Raw genomic sequence first — 26,203 nt, 5'->3', positions numbered from 1 at the left:
CAAAAAGTCCTGTCTCTGAACCTACATGCTATCTCTTCCTTGAGAAATTTTTACCTACCTACCATGCCCCTGGCTAGATCCGGTCTTCTGTACATGATAGATGTTGTCTATACTTGTGCATTGACTTAATGCCCAGTGCCCTACACTAAACTTTAGGTTCTTTTGAGGTCAGGGATTATTCACCAGTGTATACCCAGTACCGCACATTGCCTGACATCCAGTAGGTGCTCAGTGAATATGGGTCAAGGAATGGGTTAATGAGTGACAAGTAGCAGTGCCAGGTGTGAGGGTCACACTTCTGGAAGGAAGCTGTCTGAGCGGATGTATGGGGCTCATGAAGAAGCTGCACTGTGCTTTTATTTATTTATTTATTTTTTCCAACGTTTATTTATTTTTGGGACAGAGAGAGACAGAGCATGAACGGGGAGGGGCAGAGAGAGAGGAAGACACAGAATCGGAAACAGGCTCCAGGCTCTGAGCCATCAGCCCAGAGCCCGACGCGGGGCTCGAACTCACGGACCGCGAGATCGTGACCTGGCTGAAGTCGGACGCTTAACCGACTGCGCCACCCAGGCGCCCCGTGCACTGTGCTTTTAAAGTCCCCAGAACCTGCAGGTTCTTACTCAGCCTTGTCTGCAGTCTGGATCTTCCATTGCCTAGGCTTTACGTATTTCATGACTTCTAGAAAATGGCTGTAACCGTGCCTGACTTGAGTGCGGCTGCTGTTTGCCTCTCTTCCCAGGATGGAGATCTCTAAGGGGCCTGATGAGACACTCTTAACTCCTGAAAACTAGTGCCCCATTTACCTGTATGCCTGGAGCCCATCCTCCCCTTGGCCGTGGTGGTGCCCATAGAGACGGTCTTCGTTTGCATTAATCATTTTCATGCGCTTTGCACTCAGCTACACTGGTATTCAGAGAAAAATGCTGCCATGACAACTGCCACAACAGATGGTATTTGATCAGTCTCTAAGCTACCAAGGAGATCTACAGCAGTTCTTTCGAGCTTTGCATATTTTACTTTATCACGAGACCCAGTCCAGCCTTAATCATGGCTGAAATGCAAAGTTTTCCATTTGCCTTCTGTCCCTCCCCCTTGTCTTTCCAGTTGTTTGGCATTTGTTTGGACTTTCCTTGCTCTCTGGCTGGCCTGGGTGGAGATGTGCTCTTGGAAGTGGGAAACAAAGACCACAACAGACACAGAGCATGGAAGTTGCCTTGCATGTCTCCAGTTCCAAGGTGGTTGAGAAACGATTCACCTTTTGGGGTGGAGATACCAGCTGAGACGGCAAGAGAGCCTCCATGGCAGCCTTTCTCTCCCAGATCTTCACAGATGCACATGGTGGAGGCCCTGTGTGGCCCCAAACAAAGGGAGGACTGGGAAATGCATCTTAGTCTTGTTTTTTCCCTTTACTCCACACGTGCCTTATCCAGCCCCTTTCTGCTCCCCGGGTCTCCAAGTAACATTGTGGTCCCACTTCTGGGCTTCCCCGCTCCACCCCAGCTGATGCTCCAAACTCCAGGAACTCCATCTCAGAGCTCCTGGACCCATTTCTACGGTAGCAACTATGACAGCCTTCTCACCCGGTGTGAAGTGCAGCTTTCCACCCCTGCTCAGCAACATTGGAATGTCCGGCTTTGCAAAGATTTTTTTTTGGCTAATTTTGGAAAGTAGTTTATATTGGCTGCTATGTGTTAATGAACAACTTGGGTTGTATTTACATACTTTGCTGGTTAAGAGCCTTTCCCATCACTCTGTATCCCAACTTTAACCAGATCTGCCTCTCACACTGCAGGTCTGGATTGCACATGAGCCATGAGCCTCATTAAAGATGGGCATGCGGACACCCTTGTGCTATGAGTGCCCGGGATATGCCCCTTACCTGGTGTGGTGGCAGTTTACAGTTTCAACAGGGCAGGAGAATGAATTGTTTACCTGTATGGTACTGGAAGAAAACCTTAAGGTGAATTTTAATCACAAGAGAGGCTGGATCAAAGAAACATTCTCCCCTTCTGATCTCCTTCCAAGTGAAGCCAGGAGGTTGGAATGCACATCTGACCCTATTCTGCTTCCCAGCCCTGCTCTCTTCCTGGGGTGCAGATGAAAAGAGCGTGGGTCTCAGCAGCCTTGTCAGGAGTGATTTTTAACCTTAACAGAACATTATTAAAGAGTGGATTTGAGGCTTGAGGAATGTTTTTTGAACTCCTTCTGTGAGCAGAGAAATCGTAGTGGAGGGGGAACAAATTCAAGGCGCTTGATGAGCTTATGAATCGTCTTTTAAATGATGACCCGAGTTCTTATTTTTACTTTTAACATATTCCAGGAGTGCAACTCAGCCATCCAAATATTGCTCCCTGTTTTATCTCCTCTTTAGGAGAAAGCATTCTTGATGACCTTAAGCCTTCTCTCTTCGCCTAATGAAGATCCTGGTGCTTCCTTTGTTCATATGCTCTGATTCTCCCGGAGATGGATGTGAGTTGGGGGTGCGTTGGTTGGCCCTCTGGACCCTAAAGAGAAGGGTTATGTAAATGTGGGCTTCTGAACAGGGAGGAGGACTCTGCACCAACATGGTGAGAAGAATCGGACACAGTGCCTGGAACAGAGCAGACATCTACACAATTAATTACATTGATTGACGAAAATCCTATAATGCAGGTTTCTCATCCCTAGCACTATTGACATTTTGGGTAGGATTTCCTGTTATGGGGGGACAGTCCTGTGCATTGTAGGATGTTTAGTAACCTCCTTGGCCTAACCCGCTAGACACCAGTGGCACCCCCACATCGTGATAACAGAATGTAGGCAGATGCCCCCTGGGGATGGCGAAACTATGGCCCCTTCTCTCCCACTCTCTCTGCCCTGTAGAGAACTGATCTAAATTATGAAATCTTTGAAAGCATGATAGGGATTTTCAAAAGCAACAGGAGGAAAAAGTAGTCTAGGTAACCTATTTAAACTTCTTCATTCCTTTACTAGAACTTAAATTAAAAGAAAGCCCAGTAGATGGCCAAATCGAAATGAACCAAGTGTTAGCCTTGCAGGAAGAAATGACCATGTACTTTAAGTGATAAATGTGTTGAATTGCTCCGTGAATGTGCCAAGTAAATGTGCTTTATGCCCTTTGGAAGGGAATTTCTATAGAATTACAGTGTTCTAGGAGAGTGGTGCTTTTCTTGAATATGTTGGTGGGTGTCTTTTTTTTTTTTTTCTTTTTAATCAATGTCACTGTGCTGCACTGTTCTTGAAAACCTTAACCTGCCCATGCCTGCATACCTGTGCTTGCCAGGATAAATACCAAGTGTACTATTTTTTATTTTACATTAACAGATTCAGCAGTGGTCAGCTTTCTCTTTTTCGCGTTTTCTGTGGGGACCTAATTGCCAAAGCCTCACTAGTCCCCCGTGTGCAAGATCTGAAGAAATAGGGTAGGATCATTCAAAGGAAAAAGGGGCAGAAGAATTTTATAGTTCTATCATGATTTAAATATCCGTGCCTCTTTGTGGGGGCGACGAATCCTCTGGTGTGGTTTTGGTAGATTACCTTTGTGTACACTTGAGGAATTAAGGGCCGATGGTTATTTTTAGCAAAAGCAGGGTTTTGTAATGGGGAAAGAGCATTTAGAGAGAGAATTTTCATTAGTTACAAATGTAAGCAGATGCCTCCAGAACACCTTCCACGGGGCCCTCCTGGCCATTCTCTTCCTTCTTTCCCCTTCCTCTTCCCTCTAAGATAGTAGCACCTGGTTGTCACTGCCGTCGCTCTGATGTGGAAGGAAGGAAGAGTTAAAAGCAACCCCCCTTTGCACTCGCCTTGGTAAGAAATGGCTTTCTGCAGTGGCGACAGGCCTTGCTCATAGCATCAGCGTTGACTTAGTTTGCAGGAAATTGCATTTTGCCCCTTTGCCTGGAGATAAAACACCTCCCAGATGAGGATCTTTGAGGGGAGAGCTGGAGGCTGGGAGGGAGTTGGGAACCTGTGCTAAAAGCTGCAAGGTTGGGGGTGTGTGGGTGGCTCAGTCTGTTAACCATCCAATTCTTGATTTTGGCTCAGGCCATGATCTCCTCCTGGTTCATGAGATTGAGCCCTGCATGGAGCTCTGTGCTGACAGTATGAAGCCGGCTTGGGATTTTCTTTCTCCTTCTCTCTCTCTCTGCCCCTCCCCTGCTTCACTCGCTCTCAAAATAAATAAACTTAAAAAAAAAAAAAAAGGATAGAGCAATCTCAGGCTCCGGGTGTCCTGGAGTCTGTAAAACCAGGGCAGTTTTATTCAGGTGGCCCATAGCTTAATGGAGTGCTCGGAAGGTCTGCAGACGAGGACCAGAGAAGGAAGATGCCAGACGTGCATTTCGGGAAGACTGCCTTGGAGCCCTACTCTACTCGTGAGATCTCTTGCACTGTAGACGCTTAGCTCTGTGCCTGGTGAAATAGCCTTCGGAATACCACTTGGGGGTGGGGGGAGTGGTCACAGGTACACTGTGAAAGATGGTCATTTATTTGAGATCCACTTTATGGGTTAAACACCTATTTGAGTTCATAAGAATGCTGATAGAGCCCAGGAAGTCGGGGGGCCGGGCGGGGGGGGCTGTGGTGAGGAGGCTCTCCGTTGTGGATTGCAAACTGCAGTTAGTTCAAAGATCCTTGTGCCAAGTCAAAAGCAGTTTCTTTTATTTATGGTCACCATTGACGTTAATCGAGCCTGAACATTTTCCTGTAGACTAAAAAATCATTAGCCCTGACAACTGAAGTCAAATCAGACCTTTGGGAATGACCTAATTGTTCTTTCCCGAGGGCTGGATGTTAGCTTGCCCTTGGCCGTGGCATCAGCCCTGCCAGGCCTGGGAGGCCTCCCAGACTGTGGCAGGTGGGTTCCTTCTTGTCACAGAAAACACAAAGAAGGACAGAGGGGCTCGTTCTGTCACAGCCCCCCCTCGTCATCTGCAGTGCCTGCCGTCCTGAGAATTTTGTGAGTAAACGCAGCCCAGGGCCCTGCCGAAACTCCCGTTCACTGTTTTCCCGTTTGACAGTGTGCCGCCTCCGTGCTGGAAATTCCTCCCAGCTGCTGGTGGACGGGTGGGTCCGGTATCCCCCCTTCGTCCCCACTCCGCTTTTCTGGCAGCTGCTCAAATTTTCGGGATAGCTGTAGTGACAGTGGTGAACGTAGGGACTCATTCCGCCCTGGTTATTTTTGGCAGCCCTGAGCAAGCCAGGGCCTCGACTTCTGGAGCTGTGTGGTTGGGATATTAGGTAACTTTTTCCTGTGCAAGTACAGACAAAGAGCCCTGACCCGCACCCGTCCCTCCGTCCGTCCGTTCATCTGCCGTTTCCGAGTCGTTTTTGCTTGTTGTGAATCTTTGCAAATGCACCATGAACCCTCTCTCTGACATAGCCCTTTGTTCCTGATAAAAGATGGCTCTGGAGAAGGCTAAACGTTGATTGAGTGTATGTCGTTCTTTTTTTTCCCCCTAGATTGAAAACATAGATGCCTGCTTGAATTTCCTGGCAGCTAAGGGAATAAACATCCAGGGGCTGTCTGCAGAAGGTGAGTCAGAGCGCTGGTTCTAAAGCTGCCTTCTCATCGTTAGAAGCGCCCACCTGTTACTTAACTGATGCCTTGAATACAGCTCAGCCCAGGGGTGCTTGTGGGCTCTTCTGCTTTTGTTTTCCTGTTGGTTTTAAGGCAGCGCAATGCTTGTCTAGACCGGAGGATGCCAGCTTTTTGACACATCCCAAATCACTCCAGGAACGTAGAGCCCACCATGCTGGCCGTGTCTGCCACACCGAGCGGGTACCAGCGGTGGAGCTGCTTCTCTGGAGAAGGGCTTAATCAAACAATACTGATCCGATTCACCCGGCTAGCAATTCAGTTAATTATCAAGCCAGGCCTTATCTGTGGGAGAGAGAACACTTAGCCACAGCACATATTTAAGTTGTACAGTTCCCAGGGAAAAACGCCCAATCCTTATCTCTGACTTTTATTAGAAGCAGCAGCAGCACTTTTCCTAGCTCAAAGAAAACCAAACCCCAAACACGTGATGCGTTAATGAGATGCTACGTTTTGACATCCCGATTAGTTTTTAATTAACTCCAATTGGGTGGCTAATTAGCACATTAGCTTGTGCTGGTGGTTTGCTATTCAATTAGGTATCGGTCTGGAGATGGCTGGTCCGAATTCTCAGCCGCCTCAGGCAACATCTCGCCCTGGAATCTTTTGCTCTCTCCTGTTTGTAAATACAAGCAGCTGCCAGCTCAGAAGCTGCCACAGGCCCCGGCATCCTCCCAAACTCCTTAGGCTGCACCTGCCTCCAGTTTTCCCAGAACAGGTAAAGCAGTTTGGGCTTCAGATGACACCACCTTTTCCCTAGCAAGGTTGCTGTTTGAAAAGATGCCTGGTAGCATCGACTCCGGTGGTCAGGGTGGGGAGGGGGGCGGGCAGTGAGGAAGGAAGCAGCCCAGTGGAGCAGGTAAGTTTGCCAGCGTGATCTGTTTGGGGCCCGTTCCTTGTCTTTCTTTGCCCTGCGGTGCAAGCTTGGTTTTCCCGGCTGTTGGAACTGTAGCCTCTTCCGGTATTGGGGCCGGGTGGCTACTCTTGGAGCCTTGTGGGCTCGTCGTCGTTTCTGAACGTGACCTCTCCTATGCTGGGCCTGCCCCAGGTCAGGGATGGACACACTCCTTCCAGAGGTCTCCATTGCTGCTGCTGGGTGGTCAGCACCAATCCCAACTCTGGCAGGGGTGGGGTGGTTGGAGGGTTCCTTCTCCCTGGGGAATGAGCTCTCCTCTGTGGGGAGGAGCTCCGGGCTGAATGAGTCTGGGCTTTGCGACACAAGTTGCCAGGGCGTGGGGGTGTTGATGTTGGTGTGGTGTTTCCATGGGTAAGTACAGAGATGCAAATTGCCTTTCCAAGGAATATCACTTCCTTCTGGTTCAGAGTTCTTGTGCTAGCTGGTGGGTGTCTGGAACACACTCTTCATAGTTTGTGGAAGGAGTTGGACCCCGGGCCTCTGCCCACCGGCAGAGCATCAGCAGGGAGTTTCAGAGTCCTGCTCGGCAGAAAGGGCTCGAGGCAGTGGGGGAGGGGGTGGACTCTGTCTCCCGTGGCCTGGAGGTGACAGCCGGCCATCTATCTCTGCCTTGTCCTGCTGCCTTGTTTGTCCCTCTGCACCATCCTCTTTATACCTTCAGGCATAGATTATCTATTTCACATACTTGCTGAGTAAACAGGTGCTCCCAAAGCCTGTGCTCCCAAGGCTTTTCGATGCAGCAGCTCCAGCATTCACAACTGAACTGGGAAACCTTGGGGAAACCTTGGCTTAAAGCGGTTGCAGGTGACAACCTCAAGGCCTGTAGCTAGTGAGCGGAAGACCGGGTGTGAGCCCAGGTCTGTGTGATTTCAGAACTCCTATTCATGGTGTCCTTTGAGATAGCAGATGGGTAAAGTCTAGGCATGTTGTGTACAGGTGAAAGAAATCAGAAAAGATTTAGAACTTCGTAGGCTGGAACATCAGAAGATACTGTGCAGCCCACAGAGGCTGAGTATCATTCAGATACTCTGCCCCCGCCTTGTCCACGTTAGGTTGTGACCCTTGGGGGTCTCTGAGCCTAGAAGAGCACAGTATAACCCGTGTGCTGAGGTATCAGTCATTGGGGCATACCTGTGAAGTGGGTTCATGGTGTTTCAGTAACCGCCCCCAGCTGTGTGATGTCGAACCCCCCCCCCCCCAACTTTCCTGCTGTCGAGACTCACTTGCTGATGTCTTGGCCAGAATACGTAACTTGTCAGTCATGGTTAGTTATTAGAACAGTTTTATGTCAGCGCTTATGACTCTTTTGTTTGTTTCTAAACTTTAATTTCAGACTCAAAGCTCTTTTTTCACCCCTGTGCCCCAGGGCAAGTGGGTTTAGAAGATTGAAGAGTGATGAGGGCCTAATGACTTCTTTGCCTCCCCTCCTTCCTTCGCCTGAGCCTCCAGGATGGGACAGAGAGAGCAGGCAGAATTCTGCTGAAGTTGCTGCCGTTTTCTTGGGTGGCCATGATTGCCACTCTCCCCACGTGGGAATCTCTGCATGCCCCACTAACCATGGACTTGATCCCCTGCTGCTCCCAGGACATTAGGAGCCTTTCTTGAGATTTGCCCGGCAATTCTGGCTCACTCTCAATGGGTAGCATTTATGTTCTATCCCCCTGATTCAGGCCTTCATTGTCCCCACCTAAGGTGGTGTCAGTGAGACCGTAGACCTCAGTCTCATCAGCCCTGTATTCTGCACTGTAGAACCGGCAGGAAGGCGTGGACACCATCTTCCACTTGCAGTAGGTGGAACCGTCTTTCTATCACCTGGAAGACCCCACCATACACTTTCTCTCCCAACTCTTTCATCCCCAACTTAGCGGCCAAGAGGCAGGTCTGCCAAGTCTGTGCTGAGTAGATGTCCAATTGGGGACCGGAATGCAGCACCCGACTTGGAGTAATTTTCTTGGTGCCTCCTTTGTCTTCAAGGAGCACAGGGACCCCACCTTCTTGTTCTTCGGTGAGGGGAGGAAATGACCGGTCTCTGTGATCATCAGACATTACAACCCTCCCCCACTCTGTGATACTTTCTCATCTGGATCTTGGGGTTTTTGTTTTTGTTGTTTTTTTGTTTTTGTTTGTCCATCGAGGCATTTTATTTGCACATATATATTACATCCTTAGAAAAAGAATCCCAGGATTTTCCCTCCTGTATTTTCATCTTGCTTCTTCCTGGTCCGTGATGCCCAGTGAGATGGTCAGTATCACGAAACCAAACTGGTGGGACAGAAGCAGATTATTCTGCCATTTTTCTAGATCTTTAAGTTGCACATCCAGTTTGGGGCCATCACTCCACTCTTGTTTAACCTGCGTGTGAGGTTCACAGCCATTTCTCCAGCTCTGTGATCATCAACGATTTGAAATTGGCCAACGCAACCGTGCTTCATCATCAACCGTGTTTGTCAGCTGGACGATGACTTTGGAGCATGGCGCAATAAGAACCTGGCATCTGCCTCTCTCTTCAGCATTGTTAACGTTCTTGAGAACATCTGCCAGGACATTAATGCATGCCATGTGGCAGCACGGAAACATGGCAGGAGTCCTCGAGATCTTCTTACACTGACTCTTGGGGTTGGGCGATGATCATGGTGTTTGGTAGTAAGACTGATTCTGGACTCATGCAGTCTTGTGGGCAGGTAACTGGCCCCAACTTTTGTCAGCTCCTTAAACTTACAAAGCAAGGGTACTTAGAGACTTTTATCCTCAAATGGGCCTTATTTACAATTTGAGGATTACAGGAAACCTCACTCGACATACTGTTAAATTATAGGAATAGAAGCCATTTGTGGAGAACCCACCATGTATCAGTCGCTGAGCTAAGTGCTGTGTACATGTTGTATATCTTTTTTTAATTCCCTCAGCAACGTTTTGAAATCAATAATCGTACTATCCCCATCATCTACAGATGAGGAAACTAAGGCCCAGAGAGATTGAAGTTCCACGTGGGAAAAGGGAGGCCCACTTAGGAGTGACTAAGCTACTCACCTCAGTTTCAGAGACCTGGTATTTTCTGCTACTGCCCACTGCCCACACTTCTAACCACCTGCATAATTAACTAGAAAAGCATTATACTGTGTAAAGAAATAATGCAGTTGTAATGCTTTTTGTTTTCCTTTTGAAGACTATTGAGTGCCCCGAGGCTCCTCCTCTGATGAGAACCATCAGTGGTTGGAAAGCTTGGAAAGCGGTTGGAAAGGAGGTACTTCTCCGCCCTTTTCCAGTGACTAAAGCAGGGTTTGGAACCCCGGGAGGGTTTAGGTACCTGTCCTTGAAACATCGCAGCAGACCATGCCCTGCCCCAGCCTGCCTGTTAGAGGACCACAGAGAGCTTGGTTCCAGAGTAGATCCCCATGGAGACACTGCTGGTTTGGAGCACTTCCCCTGGACTAGGCCCTCCTACCCCCTCTGTGTTCCAGAAGGTTGGGCCCATCTGTTTGCTCTTGGAAACCTGTTGGAATCCTGTGAGCTTGGGCCTCACCCTAAGCTGGGTGATGTTCAAGATCCCTTGAACCCCTCCCCAGCACACACTCCACCTGTCATGACTGTCTGTAAACCCATCCTGTGAGGAAGGATGGCCTTTATCCTTAGGAGTTTTGACAACACCTGGCCCGGAGCCCATCCTCCTATCACGGAGAAGGTCTGGGGATGAGGCATATCCTATTTAGTTCAGCAAACGTTTGCTGGGCACATCCTGTATGCCAGGCATAGGGTCAGTCGTACAGAATGAACTTTAATTTCAATTAGGAGAGTTGTGCTAATGGTACGTTCAAGAGCTGAGCATTACGTGCACAGTAGTGCCCAAAGAAGGGCAGTGATTAGCTCTCTGAGGTGGTCAGGGGGCTTTACAAGGCAGTGGCATTAACCCCTGGGCTTTACAGGATAAATAGGCATTCACCAGACAGGAAAGGCAGGTAGAGGGAAATCGAGACAGAAGACGAAGCATGAGTGATATGACAGGAGCAAAGACTAGCTCTTTATCAGCCTTGTGGAGTAGAGAGACAGAGGCAGGAAGATCCTTCCAGGCGCCTCCAGGAAGGAGTGTATGCTTTTGGAGTGAAATTGCTTGCTGACTTGATGAGCTCAGACCCGGTTTGGCCAGAAACCTAGATGCTGAGCTTGTCCCCCTTTTAATCTGAGCCAGAGAGCAAGCAGAAGGTCTTTCTGGACCGTTAGGAGAAAAGCAGCAGGTTGATTGTTTCCGTTTCCTCCTACCCACATCACCTGTTTGGCAGTGAGTGGGACCGATTGTGTCACTCACCCCCTCGTCCCACTTCCCCGGTCAGGAAGCCTATGACTGCCTCGGTGAGCAGTACACGGGAGGGCTGCAGGAATCGGGTGGGAAGTTATGTGGTGAATGTCGGTTATGCAGATGGCCGCAGGATCCACGTCCCGAATCAGCTGGGTGAGCCTTTAACAGCCCTGTGGTTTAAGGGAACTGGTTAGGAATTCTGACTCTGCGGTCTGGTCCAAGGTAGCCCTCCCTTTGGCTCCCAATCAGTCTCTTTTTTTCCAAAGCAGATTTCTTTGTATTAGAGTATTCCAGTGTTTGTGCCTTTGTAAACCAGGCCTGAGATTTCTTTTAAATAATGTTGCAAGCAGAGAACTCTGTTCTTCCTACCCTTTCCTGCCCAACATCTCCTGCCACATCTGTGCAGATTCGCACCAGCCGGGGGGAGCAAAGAAATCAGCCAGTGCCCAAGGGAATTAAGAGTCAAGGCGATACTGAATCCTAATGGAAATGGAAAAATGGTCTGTGCAGTTTATTCATTAGACATGGGCGTGGCCACAAGCAGAGAAATGCAGTCAGGGTTCTCATGCTGGTTTAGATACTAGCTAGCTAGTGTCAATTCTAGCTAGGTCTACGGGTTGGTTTTCTTCTTTTCTTTCTCTCTCTAGAAATCAAGAGAGTAAGGATAGTTGATCAGACACAAAATGATACTCTTTTTCCAAACCTTGGGAAATGTCAGGAGGGAAACATTTTTGTGGGCTGATGGAGTTTTTTAGACTGCCAGTGCAGCCGGCTTACTTAGGAGGCCTCCTAGAACACAGACACATGCCACTTGGAAATGTGGAAAGGATACAATTCTAGCTATTTTGGATACTGTCTGTTATAGACCACCCATGGCATAAACTGTGTGGCTTCCAACCCCAAACAGAGCATTTACCACTCTCTAGTTTTTGTGCTCTGAAAAGAAAATTACAGTCCAGACGTCCACCAACTGGTGAACGGATAAACACGGCGTGGTACATCCATACAATAGGGTATTACTCAGCAATGCAAAGAAACAAGCCAGTGAGAACTGCTCTAACACGGAGCAACCTTCAAAACGTGCTAAGTTGAAAGAAGCTGCGTGCAAAGGGCTACATGTTACATGGTTCCGTTTATAGGGAATGTCTAAAAGAGCCCAACCTTGTAGAAACAGAAAGCAGATTCAACATCACCTGGGAATGGGTTTGGGAGTTGATTGCAGGTAAGCATGAGGACCCTTTTCAGGGTGACGTAAATAGCGTAAGATTAGAATTTACTGAAAATCATTCTACACTTTTATGGATGCAAATTACGCTTCGGTAAGGCCGTTTAAAGAACCGGAAGCTCGCCATCGACTTTTCTCTAGTAGGAGATTATTCACGATTAATTTCCTTCTTGAAGCCTGTCACTGCGGCATCAAGGGGGGAGGAGCAGGGAGGATGGACAGCTTCGTAGGCTTCCTTTAGGGGCAGAGCCCGGTGGTGGGTTCTGAGGAGACTAGAGGTAGAGTGGCTATATTTTTGGAAAAGGAGAAGTAGAGTCAGGCAGTGTCCTGGGTGTTTTGTACTCATTTCTCCATTTAACGTCCACTTAAGTCTCCTAACCACCCTGTGTAAAAGGTGCAGTGGGGCCTATGCCCATTTTAAAGATAAAGAGTGAGGCTCAGAGAGCTTAAGTCTTCCGAAAACTCAGTCTGTACGTGAACCGTAGACGTTCCAACCCAGGTTTTCCTGGCTCTAGAAAGAAACCCGTGATCTTTGTAATAAAATGCTCCCTCCTAAGAAGTATATTTGCAGGAGAACTGTGCTCTTTGACAGAACGTTCGAGGGAAAAATGCTGAGATACGAATAGAAAGTGACTTCGCAACCACAGTAGGTAGAGAATATGACAGAGCTGTCTCCGTTTGCCCTGGGTTGGGCTGGTCTGTTATGAGGTGCTCATGTGGACATGCCTGCCTCTTGCAAGGGACAAACTATCAGCCCCGGGATGTGCTGAATTTTTAGTTCCTCCCTCCCTCCTTTGTTTTTCCTTCTATGGGTCAAAAAAAAAAAAAAATATTGTGGAATGTTTGGCACATTCCATAATAGAACACTTACAGAAGAATAAAGAATACTTAGATGCCCACCAGCTAGCTTAATAAATAAAACATTAGCCGGTGCACTTTTAAATTTACCACATATGATGGGTATACAAGTAAGCCAAGTTACACAGTGTTGGGAGACTGGGCTTTGTGCTGAAAAAACTAGATTCAAATCGCAAACCCCAGCTCCAGCGTTTATTCCCTCGGAGAGGTCATAAGGTTTTATGAGCCTCTGTTTCTCTTATAAAGGGGAACAATAATATTCACTCCCCAGGTTGTAGGGATTGAGTGAACTCATGTACGTAAAGAGCTTAACCTGATACGTACTAATTAGTAGCAGTCCTTGTTATTACAAACCTAATAACGTGACAATTATAAAAGGCACTAAAAGCAAGTCTTACATAGATTTCACCAATCTCCATGATGAGCTCTACCTTCCCCCTCCCTTGAATTTGATTTTGAGGGGAAATTATTTCCCAACTCTCATCAGTGCCCAGCTGGGTGACCACGGGAGTGTCACTTCACCCTCCAGAGACAACTGATTCATGCCGTCCAAACCTCACATTCTGTGACCCTGATGTGTTTGTAGGAACATTTAGAAGCAGAAACCGAACAAGCCGCAAGGGGTGTGCGTGCTGCTTTTTTTGGTTTCCTTAGGATGGAGAAGGGAACAGCACAGAAGGGTTAGAGCTGAACTACTTTCAGAAACGGGGGGTGCGGGGGGAGCTCACTCAGATCTATGGGGCCTTCTCCCCATATTGCACGTGTCAGTTTATAAGCCTCCTCCTTGGCCAGATCAATCCTGGCTTACACCTGTGCTGACACAATTAAAAGCTTCCCCCTTTCACTCTCAAAAACTATCATGGATTGCATGGTAAGTTATAAGATGACCTTAGTAAAGCCACGTCTAAGGCCTATGGATTGGGACCTGTATGTCAATCTCCTGTAGGATTCTGGGAGCTCCAGTTATGCGTAACCAAGACCAGTGAAGGACTTCACTGTTGGCGGCTTGCTTTCACAGATACGCTCTTACTGGATTCGAGAGCAACCTTGTGTGATGGGGCAAGCTGCTGAATAAGGCCATAAGGCCATAAGGCCAGCGAGGCCCAGGGATGAAGTGACTTCCCAGGGTTGCACAGCTAGTACATACTGGAGTCCAGACTGGAACCCACGTCTTTGCATCATCAGTTGCAATCTCTGTGTCTTCACAGTCTGGCAGTCATTCAGCCTGGACTCATCATCACGCCCAGGGCACTGGCAGGCACGCAGGGAATGGGCTTGTTTCTGAAAGGACCCCATTCATACCCTCTGCCCGGCAACTGCTGCTGGAGGAAACCTGTGCTCCTTTATCAGTGGTCTCTTCCTCGCCTGGGCCTAACCTGGACGTGGGCATTCCCCAAACAGGAGATACTCTTCTTCCTCCACCCCCCTGACCAGTTGAGAGAAGGAAATTGAGCCTTAGGTTGACACAAAGCAGAGGGAGCCCCTAAGATGCCTTCTTCCTGTCCCTCAGGCTGGGTGGCCCTATTACCTCACCCTCAGGATCAGTTCAGACCCCAGCCATTGGATCTGGTGTTAAGAGAACATAAAAGGAGGGATTCCCCAAGGAGAAACACCCTCGACCCATAGCTTCTGCCTGTGAATAAATATTTTATTTCTTCTCTGCAGCTTTTTATGCATGCCTTGAGGCAAATGCATTTTAACATCTAAAAAGTCCTGCCTGGAATAAAAATGTTCTCACCCCCACTCTGCTTTCATTTTTTTTTAATACATTATCTTTTGTGTGCGTTCTCTGTGAAAGCAAGTCCTATCCCCCACCCGTGCGAAATTAAAGTTAGTGATTCAGTGGACAAGAGGGACACAGAGCCGTGTGTCCGGGGGCAGGGCGGTCGGGGAGAGCAGAGGGAGGATGGTGGGGGGGGGGGTGCGGGCAGGAGCCGCTTGGCACTCACACGTGGCTGACGGCACAGAGCACAGACTTGGCTGAGCTCTCGAGTGGAGACCCATGAATCTCCCCCAGCGCCCGAGAGCACCTCTGTCCCGGATTGGTTGCTTTGCCTGAGAACAAGCACAGTCTTGCTCGGGACTCGGACTTTTTTTGGCTGTGTCCTTGCTGAGAATTTCCTCCTGGCACTTGCCAGACATCCAGCTGAAACTTGCCTGGCGTATCCGCTCTAATCCCAGTGGGGGAGAGGGAGCTAATTTCTTTGTGGCTGAGGCCCGACTCTGATCGACGGTGATGGCGATGAAGTGTGCAGGAACTCGGTCCTATCCTCGAGAAGCTAGGCTCGTGAGCAAGAAAGGGCTCCCAGGATGGGACTCCTTCTCTAAAAGAATTTCTTTATTGTCTTGCAGAAATCAGGAATGGCAACCTCAAGGCCATCCTAGGCCTCTTCTTCAGCCTGTCCCGGTACAAACAGCAGCAGCAGCAGCCCCAGAAGCAGCACCTCCCTGCTCCACTGCCGCCTGCCGCGTCCCAGGCGGCCGGGGCCCCCTCCCAGTGCCAGGCTGGCACTCTTCAGCAACAGGTGCCGGCCACTCCCCAAGCCCCGGGCCAGCCTCTCCAGCCAGCGCCACATCAGCAGTCAAAAGCACCAGCTGAAATGCAGTCCAGGTGGGGGCTCCTCGCCAACGGATAATTCTGTTTTTCGTGGGTCATCCTCCACACTGGCCGAATGCTAGCCTAGGCGAATGCCTTTTCGTTTGGGCCTCTTCAGGGCTGAGAACTACTGGTGGCGGGGGATTAGCATGACCTTGAAATAGATGCGGCGGGCTGCCTCCTGTGCCTGGCGGAGATGTGTGCTTTTATAGGTCACGATGGCCAGCGGCCAGAGCTAATTAGCTGCTCTGGCCTATCATGCACATGCTCCTGTGCAAGAAACGGCCCCGAAAATAGACTTCAGACTTGCTTTGCGTGTTTGCCTACAGGCTGGGTATTCGATGTCATACGTGTGAGTCCGTTTTACTTAGCGGAGGCTAGAGTTCTGCAGCAGACGCCTCTGCTTCACCAGAGAAGAGATAGCAAGAACACAGAAGGAAGATGGCAGATGCCTAGCAAAGAAGGGGGCAGCCGCCTTCCCCGAGAGGGCCCGCAACTGGGTTCTGTTAACCTTAAAGGGCTGGCAGCAGCCTCAGGGGTGGTCCTCAGTGTTACAGGATTAGGGCTCAAGTTTGGTTGATGCTCCCAGGGGGACCGATGCTTGCTAGCGGGACTTGCTGTAGGGTGACGTGTAAGCAGAGCATCAGGGTACTTACGTCCACTGTGTTACAGGGGGCATAGGTGTATTCCTGAACAGCTCTGCAGAAGATCGCCTTGTAAAACCTGCATTTTAATGGCAGGGGCGTGGGGGAAGGAGGGGATTAGGAACTAGAAAGATTTTTTTTTAATGTTTGTGTATTTATTTCTAACTTTATTTTGAGAAGAGGGAGAGAAAGCCTGCATGTGTGAGGAGGGGAGGGGCAGAGAGAGAGAGAACCCCAAGCAGGCTCTGCCCTATCAGTGAAGAGCCCAATGTGGGGCTCAAACCCACAAACCATGAGATCATGACCTGAGCTGAAGAGTCAGACGCTTCACTGACTGAGCCACCCAGGCACCCCTATTTATTTATTTTTGGGAGAGAGGAAGCAGGGGAGGGGCAGAGAGAGGGGGAGAGAGAGAATCCCAAGCAGGTTCTACACTGTAAGCTCAGAGCCTGATGTGGGACTTGAACTCAGGACCTGTGAGATCTTGACCTGAGCTGAAATCAACAGTCCAGGGCTTAACCAACTGAGCCACCAGCTGCCCCAGGAACTAGAAAGTTTTTGACTCCTAATCAAAACTGTGTGGAGAAAGGTCCACAGTAGTTGTCGTTTAAAGCTGTACACCTTTTGTTATCAAACCTGGATGTCACTAATGAAATCGATTGCTTGATTTCATTTACTATGTGCTAAAGAGTAATGGCTTTTCCTTTCCAGGCCCCCAAAGCACCAGCGTTAATAATCACTAGGCTTAGCAGCCCATTGTAGTTGGGCAAAGCACAGAGTGGTTCACACAAGACAGGTGCCTTATAGATGGTTGCGGCATCTTCCTCCCCGTGAGAAGGGCTATTTCCCATTCATGATGGTGTTAAAACCAACATGATGGATGTGCTGTCCATCAGATCCCCTAATTAATTGTCTAATTATATCCAATTTACGTTATGGAAATTTGTAGACTAGCAGAAATGCCTGGACTAGTGGTGAAGAACAGCCAGCCAGGCAGCAAGCCTTGGCACCCCTCCCCTGAAGAACCACCAGAGTGAGAGCCACTCTCTGATCAGAGGTCCCTGATGGCCCTGGGTGATTGAATGATCAGGGTATCATTTCCCACACTATGTTCTACAGAGTGGTTATTCCCTTGACGGTAACTTGCTAGGGAAGGGGTTTCATAGGGGGAAAAGTTGGTAAATAATCTGGGTTGGGTTGTTAGAACTGTTCATACAGACAGGTCTACTCAGATCCTTGCATCTGCTATATGCGTTCATTTATTTAGTGTCTGAATGCCTTCTGTGTGCCAGGCCCTATTTTAGGCACTTGGGGTTCACGGATGAATGAGATTACCAGTGTGCCCGCTCGCTGCCTTCTACTGGAGGAAGAAGGCAAATAAACAGGGGAGAGAAATATCAGATAGTGGTATTACAATAAGATGATGGGATTCAGAAGGATTAGGTTGATAGGTTGGACTGATAGGAAATTCTCTCTGGGGATATGATACCAAAGTGAAGATAGGAATGACACTGAGCAAACCATGTAAAATTTAGGTGTAGAATAGATCAGCCAGAGGAAGCAGCTGGTGCAAAGGCCCTGTGGTGTAAGAGTATGCTTGGAAGGTTGGAGGACCAGAAAGAAGGCTGGTGTGGCTGGAGTTGAGTAGGTGAGGGGAGGTGGGAAATGATAAGGTACCTGTAAGCAAAGCCTCTTGTTTCCATGGTAGACAGTGTGACCGATGGCCCCTGGAGTTGCATAGTGCTGTTGGCCATGAGGCCAAGTCACAGAGTGCTAGCTAAACTGGGTAAAGAGTCTGCATTTCATTTTATAGATAACAGGAAGCCACTGGGTTGGGGCGGGGGGCAGTCTTGAGCAAGAGAGAAACTTGATTTAACTGACAGTTAAAAAAATAATAAGTTATCTCCTCTCTGGAGAGTAAGACTATTAAGAGGCTTTTGTAGTCCTCCGGATGACAGTGGCTTGAACCAAGGGGTGGAGCTGACATGTTGATGGGCCACTTCAGGAGGTTGAGCCAAGGGGACCGAATAGATGGCCTGTCTGGAGTAAGGGAGAGGAATCCCAGATACTGCTGGGTTTCGGGCGTGAGCAGCGGTAAATGGCGCTATTTATTGAGACGAGGGAGCCTGAGAGAGGAACACGTGTGCACTGTGACTCTTCAGAAGAGGCTGTAGAAAGCATTCCTCCAGCTCAGCCACGGAACTTGTTTCATAGAGCATCTCACTGCATATACGATTCCAAGGAGCATGTGTTGAGAAACCCTGGGTTGTGTCACTAAGCTGTGCTAGCCTGAGGCACCCATTTCCATGGTGTTTGTTGTCTTAAAAGAACCAGATGTCCCAGTCAGGACGCCCATCTCCCAGTTAAAAAAAAAACAACAACAAAAAACCCTACTACTAATAAATGCTTTACCTAAAGAGCAGCCAAACTTACTTAAGACAGGTTTTTATATCCACTTATTCCAGAGTGATTCCTCCCATCCTGGCCCCCCGACTCTGCACTGTGGTGACACGGACTGGGCTTCAGAGTTGCTCGGTGTCCTCACTCCTTTGTCTGGCCCAGACTGGGTTACTTCTGCAGACAACTGTTTTCATCCATTATATACTGATACTTTATCATTTTACTTCCAAAGGACAATCTTATTCTCAAATTCTAGGGGTCTAACATCTCCTGCTTACACTCTGGCTGTAGATTTAAGACTGGTAATATGGCATCACTGGCTTAGTTCCACTGTGTTTCTATCCCAGATTCTGTCTCTGATAATCACGATCCCAAGGGTGATGGTGTGGGCCCTTGATCATCAGTGTCAAATGTTGATGGAAGCCCCAAACGCCAGGTTTGTTTTAGTCCTTTGTTAGAACTCTGCCAGATACAAATATGCCTAAACACTGCACCTCATGGGGTAGCAAATACTAAAACTTGGCAGCTTTTCCATGAAATTTGTTTAAGAAAGGACTCATGGAAACTGGCAAAGGAAATTCGAGATGCTGGCATGAGGGAATCAGAGCGACTCCTCGATGATGGCCAAATGCAGGCTCACGTTTACCTCCTCTCTTCTCGTTAATCTGCGTGAGGCCGAGAACTTGATCCACGTTCTACCTCATGAAATTCCTCACCAGTCCCAGAGTCCAGGAGAGGAGCATACTTCCCAAGACTCGCTTCCTTCTTCCTCTGTGTCTACCTTACGTATTATCAATATTTAGCCGTTTAGGAAAAATCCAGACAGTTGATTTTCTTTTTTTTTCCTGCCGTCTCTGCTGTCTCTTCCTTTACTTTCAGAGTCTAGTGACACCAACGTTGTTTTTCCCACCTCAGATCACTGCATTAGGGTTCCAGGGAACGTGTGTTGAGAAACACAGGTTGGTACAGGTTGAACCTGGTATACGGTGTGTGGATACAAGAAAGATAAATATTTCTCCTTTCACAAGACAGTAAATGAGCTTACCTTTTGATGAAGCCCAATCAAGATTCTCCATTACACCAACTTACGGTCCAAAATCTAGACTATAACAAGCTCATAAGACTTTAAATGAACATTTCTATATCACTGAGAGCAAATATTCCCAAGACCAGCAAAACTTGTACACATCTGTACCCTTGTTTTGGGTCAACATTTTATGACACGTTTTCCGAAAAGCACCCTGGTAAAAGAAGCATGTGAGATGGAAGCATCTAAATGCTCTGGGAAAGTTGTCAAGTTTGTTTACGTGTCCAAGATCCTGCGCTTCAGTGTTTTTTTTGCGGGAAGAAGGCGGCCTCATGTCACAGGTAGTAGAAAAGATACTTGGTCTTGAGAAAAACGAAAGAAAAAAAAAAAGAAATCAAATGTTCTTAGATAATCTTGATAGCAATTGCTTCACATTGGAATGTCACCAAATCAGAAAAGCCAGACTCAGAAGGAAGGCTGCCCATTACGGGAAAAGTGGGCAGAGGGCAACCCAGGCGCGTCCCCGTTGTCACGGACTCCCGTTAGTGATGTGCGTGTCTAATGTATCTTCTCTCCCCTCACTCATCTCTCCCACTTTTTTCTTTCCTGTCATGCAGTGCATCATCCAAGGACTCCTCTCAAAGCAAAATCATCCGCTTCACTCTGGGTCAGAAAAAGATCTCTAGGTTAGACTTTCTCTGTGTCCTGCAAAGCATGGTTTCAACCCAGCTTATTGATCGCTTTGTTCTGGCTAAGTTTCCTTTTGGTCCCTCTGCCCGTTTCATGTTTGCAGTTTGAGAAAACCAAACATGCTTTGGCTAATGACCCAATGTGGGAGAATTTGGAGAGTGCCTGTGGGGTCATTGAAAGGGGGAATGTGTGTGTCAGAGTGTGTGTGGCTGGCGTTAAGGTGTATATAAATGTTTCAAATCAATGCATTTCATTGATTTGGGCTTTCATTGCTTCGTATCAAAATCCTTTCTGATTTAGGGAGAGGTAAGTTTCTAGGTGGTTTTTGTGGTGGTTCTATGATGAGTTTGGCTCCCTGCTCTGGCCTGGCCCTGATCCCACGTCATCTGCACCTCCTTTATGTGTGTTGTGCTTTTTATCGTTGCTGTTATTGCTAAAATTACTAATGCGGGTTTGGTTTCTCTTGAGTTCTAAAGCACCCAAAGCATGAATCCAATTGGTCAGAGGAGACAAAACAGCAAGGTGGCTGTGTCTCCTTTTCGTTTCCGGATGCTCTTTGTACCTCGGAGAGATTGCCTCAGTTACCTAAAAATAAAAGTTAGTCTTGCTCACTAACTAATTCTCCTGACACAGAGTTTGACATTTACTGCATACTGTAAGGACCGATTCCAGGATATGGAAAATGCCAGTCACATCTTTGGGATCTACTCTTCTTTTAAAGGCAGCAAGAGCTGACATTTATTGAATGCTTGTTATGCATCAGTTTGAATGCCTTATCTTATTTAATCCTCACTTTAGTTTTCATGCGGCCACTAGTTATTATCCCCATTTTACAGATAAGAAAACTAAAGTCTAGGAAGTTAGTTAAGTTACTCAAGATGATACAGAAAGTGGAAAAGCCAGGATCTGAGCCCAGTTGACCTAACTCCAGAACCCTCACTTTAACCACTGTGTTTACACTCTTTCTCTCTTCCTCCCCCCTTGAATTCTGGTATTTATGGGGTTGTCAAGGCTGCTTTTAAAAAAATCTTACGTTTCAGCTGTTACTCTTGGCCTTTTGCCTCACTTTGCCCTTTGTAGCATCCTAATAGAACCTGATGCTGGTTCATGATTTTCATTGAATTCTCATTTAAAGCTAAAGGGATATCCACACTACACTTTTTTTCAATGTTTATATTTGAGAGAGACAGAGTGCAAGTGGGGGAGGGACAGGGAGAGAGGGAGACACAGAATCCTAAGCAGGCTCCAGGCTCCGAGCTGTCGGCACAGAGCCCGACGCGGGGCTCGGACCCACAGACCGCGAGATCGTGACCTGAGCTGAAGTTGGACGCTCAACCGACTGAGCCACCAGGCGCCCCCACGCCACACTACATTTCTATCTGTATTCGTGTAACAAATACATACTGAATGCCTGCTTGCTGCCCCACTCTGTCAAGTTCTCAGTGCCTTTTTCTAGCCAGAGTTTACTTTTTCTTTTCTAAAAAGTTATACATAGGGAGACCCAACTCAGGATCTGCCTGGCTGTTGGGGAGAAGCCACGGGGCCATTGCTTCTCTGTAGAACAAGTGCATATGTTACCCAGACTTGGTTCTGGGAGACAAGAGGGAACCGACGTTCATCAGTGCTTTTCATAATCATGTGCCTTTGTCAGTTTGGGCTGCTACAACAAATCACCATAAACTGGCTGACTTAAACTGTTTCCCTTATAGTTCGGGAGGCTAGGAAGTCCAAGATCAGGGTGCCCGCACAGTCAGATTGTAATGAGGGCCCTGTTCCTGGTTTCTAGATGGCCATGTTCTTGCTGTGTCCTCACACGGAGAGCAGAGAGAGAGGAAGAAAGCCCTCTCCATTCTCTTCTTACAAGGCACCGAGCCCATCATGAGGTCTTCAGCCACATGAAGTCCCTCCCATAAGCCCCATTTCCAGATACCATCACGTGGGGATTAGGGTGAGGACACCCGAATTTGGCCAGGGTGGGGCTGGAGGACTTAAACGTGCAGTTCATGACTCCATGCTAGAGTGCCTGCTTTCCCTGAAAAATCACACCAGGCCACCCTCAGACACCCCCTGCACTGGCAAACCGGGTTCCCAGTTTTTGAGCATCAACCTAAATAGAGACGTAAACTGAGGTGAGCTCAAATTACCAAACTCAAATCGAGTTTATTTGGGAATAGCAGAGGAATTGCAGTTTGGGAAATGCAGCCATAGCAAGAAACAGGTGAGTCTGTTGAGGGTTCGGGGTGTGCTGTATTGATGGGCCAGGAGTGCAAGAAGGGGAGATCTAGCCAGAGTCCAAGTGGTAAGTTCATTGGCTTGAGGATAGAGAGGGATTCTAGGCAGACATTCATTGGTCAGGAGATAGGTTTCTGTCTTCTGTAAGTCAGGCGTTTATGGGAAATGCGATTTGCAGTTTTTAAACTTGGGTCTTCTGAGGGCACCTGTGTGGGATTCTCCATTTCCCATTCTCCAGTTCCATTGCAAATTGAAATCCTTTCACAGATAAAAGGAAAGGAAGTTAAGTGGGCTTGGAGGGAACCTGAAGTCTGGTGTTTGTTCCCACGATGTACTCAGTTCTAGAAGATAAGCAGGAGCTGGCTGGGAAAATATTTAATTGGAAGCACATGCCCATCCCGAGTGTGAGTGGTTATCAGTCCCAGATGATGGAAGGAGGCAGTGGGAAGAGCGGAAGAACCGAAGGAAGAGGCCGTGTCTGCCCCTGACCCCAGGGTGTGCTGGGCACAGGGCTTCCAAGTTGACTGAAAGCCAAGGTCTGGCTTTCTTTCAGGGTCACATCCCTCACCTAGAGTTTCTTTTGGATGCATCTTTGTCTCTGATGAGGCCAGTGAAAGGATGTTCTTTCATTATTTGCCTAATACTCCTCCTTGCCTTCCCTAACCCCCCTCCATTTCCCATCCCCAGCCTTGAGCACAATTCTGATAAGCGTTTTAGCTGATCCGGACATCACCAAACGTAGCTGCAAAATTAGTTGTCAAAAGAAACCACCTTACCCCTGCTGGCTAAGCAAGACAACTCTCCCAGAGCTTTGGAAATAGAGTTCAAGTGCAAACTTTGAACACCTGCCAGAGTCAAACACCTTGGACAAGTACCAGGGATATTGAACAGGGTAGGAAGCCTCTCCATTGAATCTGGATGCTAATAGAGGGAATCCATACAGGGATGAAGGATTTTCATGAATTTCTGCCTTCGACTACAATTATCGTCCTTTGGCAACCCTGGTGAGCCCTGGGTTTGCAGATGTGTTCTATCTGTGGAGGTAGAGAGGTACGTGGCTGGGAGTGCAGCTAGTCAAACCTAGTGAAAGCCCATCTTCATCACTTACCACGTATCCTGGGCAAATTCTTTATTCTGCAGGAGCCTGTGTTTGCTTACCAGCAAAACGGGGTAGTGCTGCCTCACTCATGATACATGGGTTAAATGAAGTCATTTCCAGTCCTTTGATAGATATCTGGTCTATACACTGTAACTAGCAGATACAGTGAGGTTGGTGTTTGGGGTTGATCTGGGCCAGGGAGGGCCACCAGACCACCTGTCTCCAGCAAAACCCCACAGAGTTGATCACATGACCATCTCGTGGAGAGGAAGCAGTGGGACTGATACTTCTGTCCTCTTTGTCCAGCTGCTGAAAAGCAGAGGCCATGGAGATGAGAGATTCAACATTTAATAACCTCCTCTGGCAGAAAGCATCTCCCATCACAATGCCTGCCACCTGAGGTCCCAAGCATGTGCACACAAGCTGCCATTCCCCCTGGGAGGGCCATCTTCTCTCGGCCTTTGAAGTGGTTTTGCAGGGGAAAAACAGCTTTCCTCCCATCAGCACACACAGCGCGCGGAGCCGGGATGTACTCCGAGGTCATGTGCCGAGAATGACAATTTACCACCCTGCCTGCTCGGCTCTGCACACGTTGGAGAAATTGACCACGGCTTCAATAGCAGCAGGATTTCTCTTCTGCCTCTTTTTTATGCCACTTCCCTTAAACTTACTCTTTTGATACGACATGTGTATGTTTCAGAGAACCCATCTGTGTCCTCTGTCATTTCGTAACTACGTTTGGAACAGGGAACGGTCTTGAGAAGTGGAGTTGTGCTTGCCCAGGAGCCTTGGAACTCTTTTGGCACCATAACTGACACAGGTTGACCTGATGTGCTCCCCTCTCCCTGCTTTTCTTCACTGAGGCAGGTACCTTGGGCAGCGTCTGTTTTACCCATGGCTGTTCCACATGAGCGAGACCCACCTCTTCTGCAGAGGATCCTAAAGTACAGACAGCAGCTGTTTCCAGGCTGGGACTTGATAGAAGTTCCTGTGATGCATCAGGATGTTAACAGTTATGAACTGGAGAACGTGAGCTGGAGAGCCTGAGGTCTGCGTTACCGTGAACTAGAAGATACTGCTCCCGGCCTCCCTAATTTATGACTCATTTGCTGGAGAGCAGGAAAAAGTCCAGATTCATACTGCAACATACAAGGGCCTCTCTATTCTGGCCCTGCCTGCTTCTCCAGCCTCCTTTCCTCCCAGTCTGTCCCCCCACTCCCCAGCACACACCAGACCCTCCTTCCTCTGCACTTTTTTTTATAGGCTTCCCTCTGCCGGAGACCTCTGCCTCTCTCCATGACTCCGTACCTTCTTGTTCTCCACTCACATTTCCATTCCACATGCCACCTTGCTCTGGGGTCACGTCTATCTGGAACCTTCCCTGACCATCCCACCAACCTCCAAGGTTATCATTTTCCTTCTTTGAATTACTTCCGACCTTTGCATATTCTTTTATCAATACATGGGTAATTTAGATGTTTTCTAGGATCAATCAGCCTTACCCTAAGATCTAGATGAGATCGAACTAGAACCCTGTCTTTGTCTGTTTGGGCTGCCAAATGAAATACCACAGACTCAGTGGCTGATACACAACAGAAATTTGTCACTCACGTTTCTGGAAGCTGGAAGTCCAAGATCAGGATGCCAGCCTTGCCAGGTTCTGGTGAGTGCTGACTTCCAGGTTGCAGACTGTTGACTTCTCACTCCATCCCTACCTGGGGCCAGCCAGCATTCCGGACTGTCTTTTATAAGGTCATTAATTTCATTCATGAGGGCTCTGTGTAATGACCTGATCACCTCCCAAAGTCCCCCACGTCCTAACACCACCACACTAGACATTAGGATTTCAACATCTGAATGTGAAGGGGGGCATAAACATTCACACCGTGGAAAACTCTTCTTCAACCTGCAGAAAGTCATGGCCCAGTGATTGCTCATGTACCTTAGGTCCTCAAGGTCAGCATTGTCTTTGAAGTGAAACATTTGAAATCCTATACTTGTAATTCAGCCTGAATCAATTTGGTAGATTGACTCACAATCAAAGAATATTTTGGTTCCCTCATGGGTGGATCCAAAGAAGCCTTTTTTCTTACTTCCTACCCACCACACATTCATGGCCTTTGTGTCTCAGGCAGACTTTGTTGAAAATTTCAGAGGGATGGAGGAGGCTTGCTTTGGAGCAAGCAACTACTCAAGCCCATTCACAACTCACATTGTAAAGCATTGTGTTGTCATAGACACCCACTGAAACTTGGAAGAAATTACTTGGTCTCCACCCTGTCTTCCCATTTGGTCAAGTTCAGGTTGCTGAGCTGACTACAGTGTAAAAGTGATGGGGGTAGAAGATGACATGAGTTGGCTTGAACTTTGTGGTGGCCCTTGCTAAGTATGTGCCAACCATTCTTTTCCTTGTCAGCTGCCCTCAAAGCCTTCAAGAAGTCCTTCTTGAAGTCCTGGAAAACTTGGTTCAACCCTGTAGCCGCTTGATGGCTATGCCACTCTCATCCAAGGTGTACCTCTAGGTCCTGACCCAGTGAAGGGAATCTGATGATGACGACCCAGGAGAGACCAGAACTAGCTTATTGATCCAAGACCAGGAATGTTTCACTGTGGGGAATGG

The 26,203-nt window shown here is 48.1% G+C and overlaps 1 protein-coding gene across 17 annotated transcripts in view; it reads left to right on the top strand.

Moving 5' to 3' along the window:
• The window catches only part of NAV2 (neuron navigator 2), a 742,917-nt gene that overhangs the window by 502,549 nt on the left and 214,165 nt on the right, over positions 1–26,203 (top strand). For 14 of the 17 annotated variants that reach the window (XM_040495644.1, XM_040495643.1, XM_040495633.1 and 11 more), the window contains 3 exons: positions 5,467–5,539; positions 15,248–15,506; positions 20,180–20,248. In XM_040495644.1, the coding sequence (XP_040351578.1) occupies positions 5,467–5,539; positions 15,248–15,506; positions 20,180–20,248 (401 nt within the window). The remainder of the gene's footprint in view (positions 1–5,466; positions 5,540–15,247; positions 15,507–20,179; positions 20,249–26,203) is intronic. The other 3 variants (XM_040495634.1, XM_040495642.1, XM_040495639.1) reach the window with 1 other exon arrangement.

This window comes from Herpailurus yagouaroundi, unplaced genomic scaffold (assembly GCF_014898765.1).
Source record: "Herpailurus yagouaroundi ecotype Mexico unplaced genomic scaffold, PumYag 187, whole genome shotgun sequence".
Taxonomy (NCBI): Eukaryota; Metazoa; Chordata; class Mammalia; order Carnivora; family Felidae; genus Herpailurus; species Herpailurus yagouaroundi.
The sequence above is the reverse complement of the archived record's forward strand: the minus strand, read 5'-3'. Positions and strand labels throughout refer to the sequence as shown.